General features: G+C 37.4%; 1 protein-coding gene across 1 annotated transcript in view; it reads right to left on the bottom strand.

Annotated features, from left to right (window-relative positions):
• Nucleotides 1–19,084, bottom strand: part of SEMA3A (semaphorin 3A) — a 169,637-nt gene that overhangs the window by 27,787 nt on the left and 122,766 nt on the right. The window contains exons 8-11 of the mRNA XM_062597623.1: nucleotides 7,720–7,862; nucleotides 6,503–6,617; nucleotides 6,339–6,408; nucleotides 5,064–5,208 (exon numbers count right to left, since the gene is read on the bottom strand). Coding sequence (XP_062453607.1) covers nucleotides 5,064–5,208; nucleotides 6,339–6,408; nucleotides 6,503–6,617; nucleotides 7,720–7,862 — 473 coding nt within the window. The remainder of the gene's footprint in view (nucleotides 1–5,063; nucleotides 5,209–6,338; nucleotides 6,409–6,502; nucleotides 6,618–7,719; nucleotides 7,863–19,084) is intronic.

Genomic DNA, 19,084 nt, shown 5'->3' with positions numbered 1-19,084 from the left:
CCTGTTACACTAAATTATGTCTACAGATATTCTAATTTGAGCAGTTAGGAAACAGTTTGGCTAAATGTACCGTATTATTTACATCTACACGAGCTACACACCCTGGGGTCCTTTATCTTAAACGGAGAGGAAAGGCACAATTTATCTCACCTTAAGCAAGTCAGTAAGTGTAAAGTAAGTCAAACGAGTCATGTCCTAAGTGTCCCTTTTCCCTCACTGATTCTAAAGAAAGCCCCGTGGGGACCAGCAGCTGCTGGTAGCTATTGTCGCTATGTACAGTTAGGTGAGATTGCGCTCTCTGAAATACGTCCTGGCGAGCTCTCTGTATCCTTTACAGTCCTGTACTGCACAGTAATGGAAGATTTACAGTGCCCACTTGCGATTAAGCTGTTTCTGGTCTCTGTGAAGTAACACAACAAAGTGTCCCTTTGCCACCTTCTGTGGTCACGAGTGGGTCATTCTGCTCCATCTCTATAATCTGGGACACCTGCCATCTTTCGCCCACTATGAGCAAAAAGCTGAGGCTGAGAAGGGATGAAGAGATAGCACCATGGCTTTGACATCCATGAAAACACTCCTTCTCCATCACCTACTGCAGTTCCCTATGGGGAGACTCCAGGACTGTGGTGTACTATCACTATTTGCCCTTGTCTTTTTTACAGCATTTCTAAGTATTTTATGCACAAGTAGATGTTACTTCAAAGTAAGTATTATTAAATAGTAGAATGGATGAGGTAAATGAGCCACAATGACATTAAATCACTAGTCCAAAGATACAGAGCAAAGAACTTAGTGTCGCTAACTGTTAATCTTTTGTTAGATACCTATTTCAGACATATGCAACTGCGAAACCCACTTGACAGTAATTATGTCCACAGCATTTGAACCTAAAATATAAACAACTGTGCTAAAATGCTCTAGATAATTTGCCTTTTATTTACACATATAGAATATCTAGCAAATTAAAAACCTAGAGGACAACATGTTATTAAGCAAGAACTCAAGCCTTGCAGGATGCTCCACAGAAGAAATCGATTGTCTTTGCTATCACCTTGATCCAGATTATTAATAATTCATCAGAAATGAAATTAAAAAATCAATGTCATCAAAAAGAGTAGCTGATATCTGCAGCAGAGGGACATTGAAGCACACAGATATATAAGGTGTAAATTGTCCCTTTTTGACATATTTGTAAGTAAGCAAATTCCAGCATTCCGCTCCATTATATGGCACAGAAGGGAGGACAGGAAAGAGGGAGGGAGGAAAGACCTTTTGATTAATATATGTGGAGCAGAATGAACAAAAATAAGAAAAGTTAGTCACTTACTTCACTGGGTCAATTTTTTTTCAGTCTTGATTCTTGATCTTTCATACTGAAATATTATCCAGATATAATCAGATAGGCTTTTCATAATCGTTGACCAAGCCATAGTTTGTCTTAAAATTTGTGTTTAAAATTTGGTGCTTCACATCTGGATTAATATTCTAACTATAGTTCAATACTAATTACTCAGATTAATTAAATAATGATTAGATAATTTATGTAAAGTGCTTTAAGCAGAAAAATCACTACATAAGTACTAAGTATTGTTAATTGCAGCTGGGCAAACACTGAAAAATAGGAAATGAATATTCATTTCAAATTTAAAATAAATGCATTTCAGCTGTGTTTCAATTGCTTGGATATTTACTTTCTGGGTCATTTGCTAACAAAGGATTATACTGGCAGCAATGTTGACCAAGATGTATTTTATGCGGAAAAAAAACCACACAAAACTAGCATTAGTTTCCATGTATTTAAATGAGAAAACTGATTCTGAGGGCTGGACTACTGTTTGGATGCTTTACTTCTATGAGTATAAAGAATGACAGTAATTTTGGGTCTCTGTGTTTAAAGCTTATTACCTGGACTAGACTGTGGCTCACATTCATCCCACCATCATGGGCACCATCAGACCAGGTGATTTAGCCTACTAACTGCCTGCAGGAGAATCTCAGCCCACATAAAGTCTGAGTTGTTCTCAGGAGAAAAGTCCTCTCACGTCACAAAGCCGGGACACAAAATGAAGACATTATCTTTGTTGCTAATGACAAGTTTGCTTTTGATATTAGTTGGTGCAGCTCAAGCAAATGGGCCAAGCACCTGAGCTCATGTTTATATACCTGACTGATCCCACTGATATCAAGAAAACAAACTATTCTGGTGCCTTAAGTTAGGCATGAATATGAATAACTTGATAAAGTTGAGAGAAATGAGCCCTATCTTGAATATAAGTGGAGTTAAAAGAGTTCTTGCATTCCACTGCCCTTCAGTATGCTGTGTAGTGTATTTGCTCAGTTAAGAAAAAATAGCTAGGATACATCCTCACTGATCTATTAACGAATTCAACATAATAAATCCAAAGCCATTCACTTTGATAACAGTAGGAGCAAAAGATGCTTTGCTCATAACTGAAGATAGATGCTTGGTACCATAAAGTAGAGAAAATTTGGCTTCTGCATTCACCAAAAATCAAATATGAATTTCTAAGAAGAGATGATGTATATATATATAAGGAATCTCCCCTCCTCTCCCAAATAATTTTTAAGTAAGAAGAAAGAAAAAAGAAAAAAAAGAAAAGAAAAGAAAAGAAAAGAAAAGAAAAGAAAAGAAAAGAGAAGAAAAGAGAAGAGAAGAGAAGAGAAGAGAAGAGAAGAGAAGAGAAGAGAAGAGAAGAGAAGAAAAGAGAAGAGAAGAGAGAAGAGAAGAGAATGTTCTATAGAGTTTAAAAGGAAAAATTCTGGCAGCTTCTTTGTAAAACATAAAGGCAGATGAAGTGAGGCTGATGTAGAACTGTTTACAAAGATTTTTGAGTTTTCAAAAGAACTATTAATTTTCCTTCTCTTTACTCATACTGGGCAAGTCGCCAGATGCTCAAGAAGTTTATTGGCATCTCACCTACGAAATTCCTCAGATAATTCAGCACTGTAAAAGTACAGTCAGATCTGGAAGTGAATCACTGTAAGAAGCTCAGGTTTTATTTTTCTCTTCCCTTTCCCTGTTTTTTGAAAAGGAAGCCACAAGACTGGCATCTAAAAGAACTTCAAAAATCTTTCTTTGTTCTCAACAGATCTTCAAAGACATCAAAAATGAATCAGATTTTTCACTTTAGAAACAAAAAGCTCAGTTTCAATCAGAAACATCTATTTTAAAACTCAATTTTATCTTATTAATACAAGAAAATGATTTCAGCAACTACCAGAAAAAAAAAAAAAAAAAAAAAAAAAAAAAAGCACTTCTAAGTGATAGACATCAGGATTAGTCACTGGCAGTGAGTTGGGAGAAACTGCTGGCCTTCAGCTGCTCCTTTATTAACATCATCTGTAGTAAGATGTCCTCCATGCCCTACATGATGCAACTGCAGGATCATGGGCATCCTGGGATCATGTTCACCCTTAGATATGGAAAAAACTTATACTGAAATCTGAATATCTTTTCACTTTACTTGTGAATGTCAGTACAAATACTTTTAGTGAAATTCTAAGTGTAAAATCCATCCTGAGAAGGTAGCTAGAAAAAGCACATGTATCACTTAATTATATTTTGCTACTTTGGTAAAAGATTTGGTGGTTTAGGCCATTGGCTTAGGAGCTGAATTTGGGACCCTGCTTTTCAGCTTGCTATACAAGCAACACAAAGAATATCTACTTATTCACATTTTACAAAGAAACGTAAACAGTACTTTTCTTCTTTTCCTGACATTTCAGCATTAACTATAGAGATTCGGGAAAAAAAAAGTTCAACACCACATGAGGAAACAAATCTCTCTTGATGCTGCAGAGCTTGGGTTTTAACACTGGAAAAAATTAGGAATCCCTTTAGCAGTCATATAGAGGGAGAGAGGAGTACTGTATAATCCAGTTGCCAGGCAGCCGTTATTCTCTTTTATGTAGGAAAACATAATTTTTATTAGGCTAATCATATATATTGTCTAACTGTTGGAAATTAGGTGAAAGAACAGCTGAAAGAAAGTTAAAAGAATTAGTTTGAAGGAGCAATTTCAAAATACCAAACAAAAATAAAAATTTTGTGATTTAAAAAGTATCTAAGATATTCCTTTTTTTTTTTTTTTTTTCAGCCTTACATTTAAGGATACTCTGTAAAGAATGTTATGGGCAGATGTATATATATATATATACATGTGCGTTTGTGTGTGTGTGTGTGTGTTTGTGTGTGTACACGTACATACATGCATCCATATATATATATATATATATATATATATATGGATTGAATCCTCAGCAATGATATTCCATGGTTTAAATGGGCCAAGTCTATTTATACCTGTTGAGGAACTATCTCAATATACATAAATAATGCACATATATTTTTTTTTCATAAGCGCCCTGTCTTCTTAGACTAGTGGCAATGTTAGAGACAGTAAAATACTTCTAGAACCTCATGGCATCAGTAGCTGGGAAGCTGCAGATATGGGTGTCTTATAGCACTGATGTTTTAGTCATTTATGAATCAGAAATAAAGACAAAAGTCAAAATACAAATTTAAAGGAAAAAAAAAAAATGTGAGTGGAAGTCATTACAGTCATTCTATCATCCATGGCAGAAATATCTGTCTTTTGTACCGAATTCAATGGTGAGAACAATTGCATATTTATTAACAACGAGGCAGATGCTCGGCTTTGTATTCATTCTCAGTAAGAATGCCTCAGTCAATAACGGGAACAAATGCAAACTCCAAAGACAGAATAATGCAGAGTGATTTATTAAATGTTTGACCTTCAGCAAAGCCCTTCAGCCACTGCTCAAACTTCCCCTGAAGTTCATATGAATGACCAAATGAAAGTCCAAATGAAGCTACTAGCTACTTCTGAAGCTTCATGCTTTAGAAGAAATCAGTAAATTCTGGACCTGGGGAAACTGCTGATTTTCCCTTACGCCATTCTGTCTGCACCACTATCTCTTTCTGTTTCTTTCTTGGATCTCAGCTCAAGGACTGTGTAATGTGTGAAAATATTTTCCACAGTTTTCTCCTCTGAGATTACTAGGTTTCTGAGGGTACTCACAGTTCCTGGCCGTGGGTACGGCACTCGCCCTTGGTACGGGATCCACTGGTAGTTGGGGCCGTCCCTGTGCGCGTAGGGACCGAGGAACACCCTCCTCACGTCTGTCATGCTGTACATACACACCGCCGAGCCCTTGAAGATATTACTAAAAAGCAGGGGAGGAGAAATCAAGTTAAGTTCTTTAAATTATCTGTCAGTTGAATCAAGTAGGAGAGCTGTGGGAATAGCAGCTTGTTGCTTTCTAATTTATTACATGTGCTGATTATCAAAACTCTGACATGCTCTCAGAGCAATCCTAACTCACCTCCTGCGAAAGTTCAGCAGCACTGATATGATCTCCCAGATATTTTGCTAAGCATCTGGCTGCTGCTATTCCACTATTTAAAACATATTGTCCCCACAGGGCCAGAGCCCCAACTTGAGTAAAAGTCAGCAGGCCTGTCTCTAGGGCATGATTCGGTTCTTTGCTTCACATTTTTTCTTTTTTCTTTCTTTTATTTTCCCTTTTTTTTTTTTAAGTATTGTTTCTCGTCATTTGGGCAGCACACATGCAAACTGCAGTGTTGTTTCTTACCTTGAGATTTCTTAGTGGAGACAGTCAGTACTTGCAAATGTCCCTCTTCTATGCACAGTTATCTTTAGAAACATTCTTTCTACTTAAAAACTAAAATCTTTGTCCTTCATAGATAAATGTAGGAATGCTCTCTACCACTCGCACCGCAGACCTTTCTCAGATCAAGTATAATTTTGTTCTTTGGGAAAGCACAGGGCAACCAAAACATTCAAGTCACAGTTAGGTACAGTTAAAAGTAATATAACTTTGAAAGGTTTTTAAATTTTAACGATTTCAACAATAATTTTACTTTTTTGATAATATTTTTTAGTAATAATTTACTAATACCTTGCTAATTAGCCAGTTTTCCACAAGAGAGTTTTTCACTTTTATCCCTCCCCCACATAAGCGATATCGAAGCCTTGCATTATGTTTCCAGGTCTGTGTGGGAAGGGCTGCAATTTCTGATCTCCACTATTAAAGGCCAATTCAAAGGCAGGAACAGCCAGAGGAACTGATAGTCTTTGTGATTACTTGGTTGAGAGTGATGATGTACGTTGCTCACAAGAAAAGAAAGCTAATTCATTACTGCTTACTGCCACTGACTTTTCAGTTCAAAGGTTAAGAAAATTGTGTTTCTTAAAAACATTTTTAACAAAGAGACCTCTCTAAAACAAGCAGCCACCCAAGTTTCCATGCAAGTAAAATGATACATTCTGTACCTGGAAGTTGTAAACACTCCATAGACTATTGGATTTTTAGGGTCTTTTGAGTTCATTAGAAATACATCCTCTGTAACAATAACAAGAGAGGGAAAAGAAAGAAGAAGTTAATTTCTGTATTAGCAATACTAGAAAACGTTTCCGTATTCAAAGCTACCACTTACGTAGTTCATCAAAGTGCGTGTCAATGCCGTTGGGTCCTGGCACAGAACAAATCAGACGTGCTTTCAGGAAAGTTGTCCATTTGTTAACAAGGCTCCTGTGTCCACCAAAGTCATTCTAATAATAAAAGTATTCTGCATTAACATCTTGTAATAGTCTGCTTGAAACTTCAACTGAATACAGACAAAATACCTTAAATAATCAAAAGATGCTTGTTATAGAAAACATGGAAAAGAATTCAAACTTTACATAAGAAAAATATTGTTTTCAAAAACATAATTCAGAAACACTTTTCTTTTATGTGGTATCACTACACAGTTCATATTATCACTGGACAGTTTACATCATTTTGAAAACAAAGTTTTCCCTAAGGTTTCTTCAGGTTTCCCATCCAGCCACATTCTAGCAAGGTTTAAGGGGTTTATTATGCTTAACTGGGTAGCAACAAAGGAGAAATACAAGTTACATATGAAGAAAGCATATAAAAATGCCAGAATGGTGGGATCATAGCTGCAAAACCTGCAGCAGAAGCACACCAAGGACTCCGCACATATGGGGTAATTGGTCTTCAAGCAGCTATGTCCGGACTTGAGATAAATTGAAATTGTGCCTATGGATTAACATGAAATTTTACTGTAAACACTATAGTTGCCAAAGCTATATAACATTTATGAATGTCACCTAATTCTTAGAGACCTTTTTAAAGTCTATCAGAAAGATATTTGGATGTTTATCAGGGCGGATGGATGAATCAATCTGGAATCATTAAGTCTTCTGAATTGTTGCCCATTTATAGAACTTAGCTTAAACAACTATTTTTTAAATCTTCCTTTGCCTCTGTTTAAAAAGTTTTTCACTAGTGTGGGAATAGAAAGGTATTAACATTCCTCTGAAAAGTAAATTCTTCAAATATTTCCGGTCTACCTTGAAATATCATATTTCCTGTAAAAGACCGTCTTTTTCAGACACATTCTGAGCTTCAAAAGATGGTTTTTCAAATTAAATATCACAGTTAGTGAAACTTCCCAAACAGAGGAGAACCGAAGAGCGCACCTGGGTGTGTCTCATCCCATAACTATTTTTCACTTTGCATGATCACTGCTTCATTACAGTGCCACTGTTGGTATAGATTAGTTTACAGGCAACAAAACGCAATTACTAAAATCATGTTCAAGGGTCCAAGAATCTTCAGTCTCACACAATAAAGGCACCAGTTTACCTTACAGATCTGCCCTATTCTGGCATGAGTGGCTTTTCCAGTGTGTTCTCCATCAATTGCATTTTCACGGAAGAAGAAGTAGATTTTGTCATCTTCTGGGTTGTCGCTCTCTGGTATCAGGTGAACACTAATAAATCTAGGATCTGGGAAAACAATGTCATTGCACATGTTACTGTTCCATGAATTAGATCAGTTGCCTTCCTTACACGAACAAATTGTGACTTTGCTTGACTAATTGTGACTTTGTCAATATTCTGTATGTACTCTTTATTCTATATATACCACTATACTACATGACAAATATGCCCATATTAGGTACATTATAGCACGATTACATATAAGAGAGATTCCTCTTATTTCTTTGTCATAATTAACTCTGCTTTCAGAAATAGACCCCCAGGCTAGAAAAGTATGATCAGGCCAAAAGAACCTCATCTCAAACCCCAAACCTCAGTTCCCCGTGTTCCCGCATGACACAAATCACCATCTTATATATTTTTTGCTCTGCATTAGCTTACAGGCAAGCCATGTCAACACACACTAGCATTCATTTGTAGCTCATCTAGCCAATACACTTTTGTTTGATACTGTTTCCTTCCAAACTATCATTCTCCTGGGAAAACCCAACGTTTTTTATTTTGTTTTAAGAAGAGAAGTATAGTGGTGAATTTCTGTGGGGGGAAAAAAAAAAACTCTTCAAGAATGTTGAAATATTATGTCTTGTCTTATTCTTTTTTAGATTGTTTTTGCAGAAAATTTTTGTTTCCTAACAATTATGGTGACACCATTATTTGAAGATGAAGAAGAAATATCATCAAATGAAAATACATAAAATTAAGACTGAGTGTTTATGTAAAAATAATGGTAAGAAATTTTGAGAAATAAATCTGTATAAATCATAAGAGTAAGTCCAGTGGTGAATCAGGCTCACCACTTTAAGTTAAAGAGATACTTCAGATGCTATCTTTCACTATATTTGGAAAAAAGAGGACATATCTAATAGATTTATCAATCTGTTTTTTGCAATGAGTTTACATCCTGCATGGATAATTAACTGTGAACTATATTTAACTACTCATAGCCCTGTTCCTACGTAAAATTACAAGCTGTTTTAGTGTATTGTGCTAGCCTCTTTTCAGCTTATGTAGCAAGTTTATTGCTACATAGTCACAGAAATAGTGAACTCCATTTTGTTCTGCCAGTCTATACTTGTTGTCCCATTAAATTCATGGCCTTATTAAGAGGTTAATGCTTGCAATCAGCCTATTTTGGTATATTAATATATATGCATGTATGTGTTTAGATGCAGCTATTATAGAGGCCTAAAAATATACAGTATATATACACTAGCGTGTGTACATGGGTGTGTTTGTGTGTGTGTGTATATATATATATATATACACACATACACACACATACATATACACTAGTTATAACAGCCTTCACATTAAACTACAAGAGTAGTTAATAAACGGGACTTTGTGTCTTTCAGATCACACAGCACAAGAATGGCCATACTGCTGCAGACCAAAGGGTTAAGAGACTCCCAAATTCATAGAATTGTAGAATCATAGAATCGGTAAGGTTGGAAGGGACCTCTGGAGATCATCTAGTCCAACCTCCCTGCTCAGCAGGGTCACCTAGAGCATGGTAGACAGGGTTGCATCCAGGCGGGCCTTGAAGATCTCCAGAGAAGGAGACTCCACCACCTCTCTGGAAATTGGCCAAAAGTAACTATCTGGGGAAAAGTAAGGGCATGGTAAGTGCAAATGCAGATTTCCTCAGATAATCTCCCAGCCTCCAACTATTTTCCATGCAGCTAATTCCCTAAACTTGGCTGGTTTTCTGTGCTTAGCAATTCATAATAGATTTTTCATCCAGGTATCTGTACAGACTTTTCTTGAACCCACACAAATTTCCAGCATTCAAAGAATCTTTTGGCAATTTGTTCCTCAGGTATACAAGCTAAAGAAATAAAACCTACTTCTGATCTCTAGTTTTGAACTCGGATCCTACTATTTCATTTGATGCCTTTTAGTTTCTTTACTGGAAATATCCACAGCGTTCAAGATATGGATGAATCGTGCACTTACACAGGGCTATAATAATGTTCTTTGTTGAATTCTCTGTTCTTTTTCTATTAATTCCTAACATTTAATATGTTCCAGTAATAACTTCCTGAGCAATAAACTGACATTTTCAAGGAACTTTATGTGTCATAAACCCAGAAATTCACTCTTCGCTGGTAAAGCTCAGTCCACAGCCCACCCTTTTATATGTGAAGACAGACATGTTCTTCCTCATGACTTTCCTCATGGTTTATCACTACATCATTCATCAAGATTAATTTAATTTGTCATTTGATTGCTTAGTTACTCAGTTGCATAAGATCCTTTTGTAATTCTTCATAGTCTTCCTTTGTCTCACTAGGCTGCATAATGAACTTTTCATCAGAAAACTTTCTCATCTTGCTCTCAACTGTTTTGCAAGTCATACATTGAACACCACAGGCTCAGAACACAACCATGTGGAACTCTATTACCTATTCTCTAAGTTAGATCCTTTTAGACACTTGAAACCATTTAAAATCTGTAAAAGGCTGGAGCTTTCCACCCCACAAGAACAGCAGCTTAAATTATATTCCCTTCCTTTCTTTCTAGTATGCATCCAACAGCCTTCACATTACACCGATATGGGGCCTAGGGTAAGAAGTACTTAGCTCCTATCATAACATGAGTAATATCTGTTATTCTTTGTATAATCTACCAGGGCTTTGAATGGAACTTATTTCACAGGAAACATAACATAAGCCACAGATTAAAATCTTCACAGTCCATGAAGAGATACATCAGAGAAAGAGGACACTCATTAGAAAACCCTGGTCCAGGCTACTGGATCTGGAGTGCTTATGGTCTGAGCACATAGAGCTGTTTTTACAATCTTAAGGCTTTCATGAAAGGGGTAAAAAAAATATTAAACCTTAAACACATTCTCAAATGGTCAAATGATTTATCTCTAGCACAATGGGTTTTATCAATCACAAGATATCAAATTCTAAAATAAATCAGGCATCAAAAATGTAACTTTACATTGGCCTATGAAGATCCCACAGGGAGTCCTATTCAAGTCAGTCATACTGCTGTTATAGTAGTGGTTATATAAACTTGCCCTCAGTTAACATATTATTATTCTTTTCTTTCCCCCTCATACTTTTGCAAGCAAACCTAGAACAGTAAGGGAGCCTAGCAGTAGAGACTGATTGATGCAAGAACAATAGAAAACAGTAGAAATATTGGAAATATCTATTTTCACTAATTCCAGTAGAGTGGTGGCACAGAAGAGGAGTGTGTGGAAAGCTGATAATTTAGTTCATAGAGAGATCACAGGTGTATATGCTTTTGCATACATTTTTATTTATTTATTTATTTATTTATTAGTGCTCATATGCAAAGAAGTCAGATTTTCAGTCAGTGATTAACAATCTTAACTACACTTACGTCAATAAAAACTCCACATAACCTCACATTAGAGCATCTCCTCCGCGTATCGTGGAACAGTTTCTGCTGGATTACACCGGTGTTTCTTACTGAGCAAACAGTTCAGACTGATTTGCCATTTTTCCACCTGGTTAAATCAACATGTTTTAGTCAATAAAAGAGCGGCCCTTCACGTGGTAGGGCCATTGCTCTTGTTACCTTCTGTTGTTGTTGCTCTTTCCTCTTCTGTATAACATCTCTGTCTACGTAACGAAGCAAACGGGAGGAGGACAGGTTACATGTGCTCCGTAGCACATAGAAATAGATATTCCTTATTCCCTTTTGTTCAGAATGGCCACACCGAGTACTTGAGAAACGCTGTCAGGAGTTCAGCAGGTTGTGAAGCCGAGAAGCAGGCAGCGCGCGTCAGCGACCCGCAGCGCGTTCCTTACGGCCCCGCCGAGCGAGGAGCTTCGCCCTGCCCGCGGCGCGACGCACGCCGGCACTCGACTCCGCGCCTTCGGCCCCTGCCCGGAGCGAGCCGCTTCGGGTCGCGGCGGCTCCTTCAGCCGGACGGCCCGCGGCCACGCAACGCAGGGCTCTCTGCGGACTACGCGGCGCTCCGCACCGCGCTCCGAGGGGCCAAGGGCACTGCTGCCCCCAGACGACGGGCTTACACTTGACTCTCCGGATTGCTCGCCCGTGCAGCAGAAGACAGGCTGCTACCCACGGATGTGTGTGTGCGGGTATGGAGGCTGCCCCGGCTTTCCCTGCAAAATTAAACGAGTTCAGTACCGAGGGCTCCCCACGGAAAGTTTAAAATAATTCAGTCAGGCCTGACCTACTTCATACATTCAACACAGCCACATAAGACGTGCTGGAATGAACTTCAAGCAGTTTTACTGAATGGGAAGGGGAACTTTGATCCAAGACTACTGGCAGCAATTGCAAACACTGATGCGGCTATTGTGGAGAGACAGAATGACTTCAAATTTCTGTCTGTGAATTACGGGGTATTCTGAGACCCTAAAACTGCCTCCAATCAGTGCAACACTCAAATATCCTTACAGCAGTGCAGCATGTTCTTGTTTAAAAGCACGTTTAGTGAAAATGAATTGAAGAAATTATTTGGCGTCAAGTAGTTCACAATGATTCATTGTTAAAGAGAAAATAAAAACACACACACACAAGCTAAGTGGAAGAGTGTTTTAAAAAATAACATACATCAAACAAGCATGTCTGAAACATGTTTAAGCGTGATCAAAGGGAAACAAAGCCACAGTATAAACATGATCAAAATAAAATTACATCCAAAACCACTTCTCTGATCTTGCAGCCAATGTGAGCAGACTAAAAATAATTAAAAAAGAAAACCCTTAAGATTTTGATTTAAAACAATAAGCACCAAGAAGCAAATTATTAAAGCACACACCTTCCTCAGTCTCCTTTTTCCAATCGTCTTCACCGTGGAGCTATTTCTCAGCTCCCACACGACACCTTTCTAGCGCCACTTTTTGTCTGCCCTTCTGCAATTACCAGTTCTGCAGACATTTCATTGGCAGCAGCCCATTAAACTGTCCTTCATGAGAAATCTGGCTCTTTATGAAAACGACACCTTGGTCCAGCTGCCTCTATGATTTATACACCATTGTTTGCTTAGTTAAGTAATGGAAACATGTTTTGCTTGTCTCAGCACTTCAAGTTCAGAAAAAAAAGCTAAGGAAAATCGATCTGCATTTGTTCTTTTACAAATGTTATTCTTCAGCAGTAACGATCACATGCACACACACACACACACAACAATAGCAAGAAACGACAAAAGTCAGAAATTGGATTTTTAACTGAACTGCATTAGCATTTTAATGAAGATATATAAACTAGATGGCACAGAAATTACCCTTAGCTGTCAAGACTGAATAAGCTGAAGGAACAGGAGCTAGGGTCATCTTTTCATTGTTTCATAGAAGTAAAAGGGCATTTCTCTCAGGAACTGTTTTGTAAAGAACTTCAACTGGATGCTCCTATTATTGTATATTTACAGTCAAAATGACTAATTTACAAGTTCACAGCAAGAAAATTCTGGGAAACTGTAGGGAAATTTTACGCTCAGTAAAATTGCAATTACTATAATTTAATGAAAATTACTGGAGGGCAACTAGGGCCCTGAGGAGGTAACAGGACTAGGGAATCTTAAATAAAAAATTCAACAACAACAAAAATAGACAGCTACTCTGACTTCATAAATACATACAGTGCCTGTCCACTGAGACCCAACATCATCAAAGAAGCAAGCACTGTCCTCAGAAAATATGGACTTGAAATCATAGATAGCTCTGTTCCCCACGGAGAGGAAGACTCACATCACCAGTCCCAAACGTGCACAGCAAAGCTGTAAGCCATTGCGGCTTTCGGGAAGGTCACCAGAGGACAAAGTTTTTAATATATGATGAGAAAGCTTTGCTTTGTGCTTTTAAACACTCCACTGTAGTTTACAGAATGCCAAAGCTTTTAACGGTGTTTTTCTGAAGTCCCGTCATTTTAATTCTTTGACTTACGTAAGTCTATTGTTGCCAATAAGTCAAGCAGACATAATGGACCTCATGGATTCACAGTTCACAGTTAAGCTCCTCAACCACACTGATGGCATCAAACCACCTCCTAAAAAGTGTCTCTCAAGGAAGACTCTTTACACAGAGTGGCTGTTATGGAACTAATGTGAGGATTTTGTGGTAACTTGCTTTCAGTTGCTGATGCAGCAGGTAGTATCAGGGACAGACCACAGAGTACAGAGATGTGGTTTAGGAACAGTGTTTTCAAAGCCATGAGTAGGAAGAGATGAGCATGTGGTACCCAGTCCACATATGATTGAGAGGCTAGTATGTATCACAAGTTAAGATGCACTATAGTGTGGCATCAGTGCTACAATAGAAAATTCTTATTATAAAAAAAGTTTTTTTAAAGACTGAGGATACTTGCAAATCAATACATTAAAAATCACATAGAATAGAACGATGTTGAGGAACAGTGATCTTAAAATACTATGTTAGCTATGATAGTTTCTACTCTCCTTCTCCTTAAAGTCTCTTTTTTTCTCTCTCTCTCCAAAGACTAATGAAGGTGATTTTGGTGACACAGTCAGATTATAATTACAAACTAATAATTTTCAGGTTTATCTAACCTTTCTTGCAAATTAATTGCATATATAGTCTTAATTTCTTTCTGATTTACAACACTGTATAATTAAAACAAACAAACAAGCAAACAAGCAAAAAACCCTTCCTCTCTGAAGAAGTTGGTTGCTCTGTTTCAATAGAGAGTTATCTGAATTTTACTGTGAGGTAAAGAGATTATAGACTTTCAAGGATGAAAGGTGTTGAAAATGATGCCAGTATATCACTTTTCCGTCATTTCAATACATGGACTCAGCAACAACATAACAAGGAAAAAAATATAACACTATAAAACTGTAATAAAAAATGCATAATGCTTTTTCACATCTAAATTCTTCTGCATCTCAAAACTACTGACATTTGTACAGCAACAGGTATCTAATCATTCTGGCTTTTTTCAGTACTTTGACTATTTATATCAGCTATGGATCATTCTCAGTGCAAGAGACTTTAAAACTCTACTAAGTGATTAGTGAATTAGAATTTTATATCTGGGGAAAAAATAGGCAAAGAAAAATTTAATTCTGAGTGTTAGTATACTAAGGCATATGGGTTCCACTCTGGATGAAAAGATATAAAGAGAATGTAATAACTTCATAGGTCAAGATTGCTCAGACGAAATAGGTAACTGTTCTACTGGGTGCATCTCCAGAATAGCCAAGTTTCCCATAAAAAAAAAAAAAAAAAAAAAAAAAAGTGAGAAAAGTTGAGGGAAAGGAAAGGCAACACTAGAAGCTCCTTCGAGAAGTGCTGGAAGTGGAGCTTACTGCTGCGCTGGTTCTTGCCCCATTTTCTGTGGCTAGGGGCACTGGGGATCTGATTTGCACTAACACTCAAGGCCCTTTTCACCGGTGAGGTAGTATTAAATGATCTTAAGGAGAACATAACTTCCATTTACGGTACTTAACACTGCTAAAGTAGTGTAAATAAGGCTCTGAGTACCAGCCAAGGCTTAAGTCTCCAGGCAGTTCCACTACACTAAAATCTTTCTCCTCCTCTGCCTTGGAGGCACAAACCATCATGGGTATTTCTTCTGAGTAACATTTTAGCACACACAGGAAGGAGAAAGAAGAACATGTTGATCTGTGATGCAATTATCAGTTTCTGAAGCCTTTGTTCTAAAGAGACAACAATAGTTTTGATTCCCTGTAATGACTAATTATATGGTGAAGAAAAGTGAATACAAAAGTTCAGTAAAATTATAGCTTCATTCTCAATGCAAATTAGATTTCTCACAAAACAATGCTTATGATCTACCCACCTGATTTAATTTAAAAGAGGTGATTATTATCTCTTTACAGAACAACAACCAAATTTAACACCTCTTTTCTGTTGCTGACTATAGTTTGAGGTGTTGCATATCTATCAACACTGTTAATTTTAAATGGATCCATTCATCCTTTAAAGAAAATTGTTGGACAACTGAGATGTCTAGAGTCCTCCACAGAAGAGCAAAGAAGTATTGCAGCATATTCTCTCTAATGCGGAAAATGTTAATCTCAGGTTTCTGTATTTCTTAATCTCTCTGCAGAAAAAGCTAGCAAGACCTCCAGCTAAGAGCCTACTTTTTTCTCAGTCAGTTGGAAATTAAAATATGGAAGACCTGTGCCTTAACAGCGTAACCTACGTCTTCAGACTAGCGATGAAAAACAAATGCCACAATCTGCATGTTAAACAGTGATGTATTGGAGGAGGAAGTGAAGCACGGAGACCCTGAAGATGAAAGGATTTTGGGTGTTACACACTTTTGGCAGTCAGATTCATGTTATGGGCCTGCCTTTGGTAAGTTCTGAAAATCTGCAGGTTGAGCAGACACCTGTGCAGATGCCCAAGAAGTCTGTGTCCAAACAGCATCAAGTTAGATGACCAAAAACTTGGAAGACTACACTGTTACTCTCCACTAATGTGATTTTTCTCAAATCTTCTAAAACACTGAGAGAGATGTAATTAAGTCTTTCCAGAACTTTTTCCTCTTAGGAATTGGGAAGGAATTGGAAATTAAATAAAGGGTATAAGAAAGAGTCCTGATGGCAGAAAGAGCATGCTGCAGCAACACCATCATCTAAACACCCGAGGTAGTGTGTTGCAGGAGACACGTTCTGGCCTGGTTCAAGCTCAGTGTGACAAATAGTTGGGGATTAACAAGGTGAACACATTTCACTGAAGGGAAAGTGGGACAGCTATCAGCAACACAACTGGCAAAAGCATGAAACCCTAAACTGAACAACAGCAGCCTGACAAGTATGTCTTCAATCTCCATGTATCTCCTGAGACCCAGACACTTAAGACTGCTCAGTCAGCCCCAAGCAGTGGAGCATGCCTGTCCCCAGCAGGACCATTCACCATACACACATTAAATTTTCTTTTACCATTGTCAACAAGTACGGCCTTTGTGTCAAAAATCACCTATTTCTGAAACAGGGAGAAAACATCCAAATTCCGTACCTCATAGCAATACTGCCAGCTTTAGTTTGAAGAGTGTGGAAGGTGTTATGTGGCTGTGAAAACAAACCTCTCCAAAATGTTACGACAAAAAATGGGACAGGACTCTGCCATCACCTCACTTCTCAGTGAGTGATGATCATTCATGAGGAAAGGATCATCAGTATGAGCCAGCCTGAGAGCACAGATACAGCAAAGAACGCTCCTGTCACAATTTCCTTACCCAGCCAATCTCCTGTAATTTAATTTCTTCTTTAAATCCTTTGGATTTGGCCACAAAACTGAAGTCATTTCGTCAAACTACGAAAATAGTTTTGCTGTTATAATTAACTTTTACAGCTACTTTAAAGCAACTTGACACAGAATCCATTAAAGTAAGAGTAATGAATGATGACAGCAAAGAGTGAAAAAAAAGCACTGGCTGAATGATTGTTTTTAATTGATCTGTCAGGGTAGCACAACAACACAAAATGCAGTAAGGCACCTCTAAGTGGAAGCAAAAGCCCTTGGTACAACGCTGGGTATTTGGTGTGATAACATCAGTTATGACAACCTCTTTCAGTGGTCAGGTGGGTATAACAGGCAATTCCAACTTAATTTAATTTCCATCAACTATAAGAAAGTAACAGGATTTGTACCCAGTTTAAATAATTTACTTATTTATTAATTATATGAAACATTAGTTCTGCTAATAAAAAAGAAAAAAAAATAACAGAGGTGTGATTAAAACCAGAGAGAAAAGTCTTAGAAAGTTATCTAGCGCACTGCTCTTGTTGGAAAGTTCTGCAAACTGTGTTTAATTGATGTGTACTTTTATTCTATATACACAAAACCTCCTTTTTTTGTCTTCACTGATAGCACTTCAGAAATATTTGACATAATTACCTCAACTTTTAGGTAGGAGTGGAAACTTCCTTGGTATAGCACTGTATCGGCACCTGAAAATAGGGCATTTTAGTGCTATTTAAAATCAGTGATGGAGGAATTTGCAACATGGCTATGCATGCTTGTGATAGACAAATAATAGAGAGCATTAAAGTTACCAAAAGCATTTAAATAGTAATAAGTGGATGAAATTAAGAAAATAATAGAAATGTAGAAAAAAAAAAACAGATCCTGTAATGAACCGGAAGAAACAGAACAGTTTTTTTAACAAATGCTTTCTACCACAGAAGCCTATCAGAAGAAAAAAAAAAAAGTATGTCAAATGTGTAACAGACTTGAGCACTAAATATGACAATCTATTTACATGATCCCATGAAAAAAATCTGAAGACTCACTAGCCCATGTAAAATATCTCATACAGAGGTTTTGCACCTTCCTCTCTCACAGAGCTTTCTACGCCTTTAGTGGAAGCTTCTTCGGAGAGACAGAAGAATACGAAATGGGGACCAAAGGGGTGGGTTAGGGCACAGAGCTGTGCTCTGTGGTTGCTAGGTTTTGCAGCATGTCAGGTGCTATCATAGAGCTTAGGAAATATAAAATACACACATACACACAAAATAACACCCTGCTTTTATGGTTTGGAAATTACCAGAATACTATTAAGACTTAAAACATATATAAGATCTAGATAGTGCCAATCTTACCTACTGGGCCTGCCATTGCAATATATAGGAATCATTGGCATACACTTAAGCATACTGGTAGATCTGAACTAGACTAGACTTCCTTCTTCTTCTTCTTCTTCTTTTTTTTTTTACCATATTGGTGCTTCTTGTTTTTTTCTAAGATGCACATGTGGGTGTATATCCCTGCTTATATGTTTGTATTGGAAATACCAGAGTACAAACTGCTGTTTTTAAAATACGCTAGCTTAGTTCCATACTAGTTTTACAGCTTGTCAATCAGACGTTTCTGTACTTGTGATCTATCTTATTATCGGAAGTAACTGAAAACGTGAAAAATCAAGATTCCTGATTTTTCCTGACAAAAAGGCAGTTCCTTTAGTCTTCTGCAGTACACCTTATGCATCACTGATTATGCTATTATTTGCTTCCTTTCCCAAGTATGTACATTGCATGTCTATGCATAAAGTGATTAAAAGAAATATTGTCTGCTTCACAACATGCTACATCTGCCTGCTGTTCAAATTATCCAGACTTTAAAACTTGCTGTTTTGTACTGTATAAACCATAAAGCTTAAGTTCTTTTTTTTTTCCATGTCTTTTATACCTTCCTTCCCTCTTAAAATGCTTGCAAGGAATTGCCAGTCCCCAACCCTGAAAAGGTATATATATATATATATGTATGTGTCGTGTGCATATGTATTTATAC

The sequence above is a fragment of the Rhea pennata genome, chromosome 1 (assembly GCF_028389875.1).
Source record: "Rhea pennata isolate bPtePen1 chromosome 1, bPtePen1.pri, whole genome shotgun sequence".
In the NCBI taxonomy this organism is placed as follows: Eukaryota; Metazoa; Chordata; class Aves; order Rheiformes; family Rheidae; genus Rhea; species Rhea pennata.
Note: the sequence above shows the minus strand (reverse complement) of the source record. Positions and strands in the feature narration are given on the sequence as shown.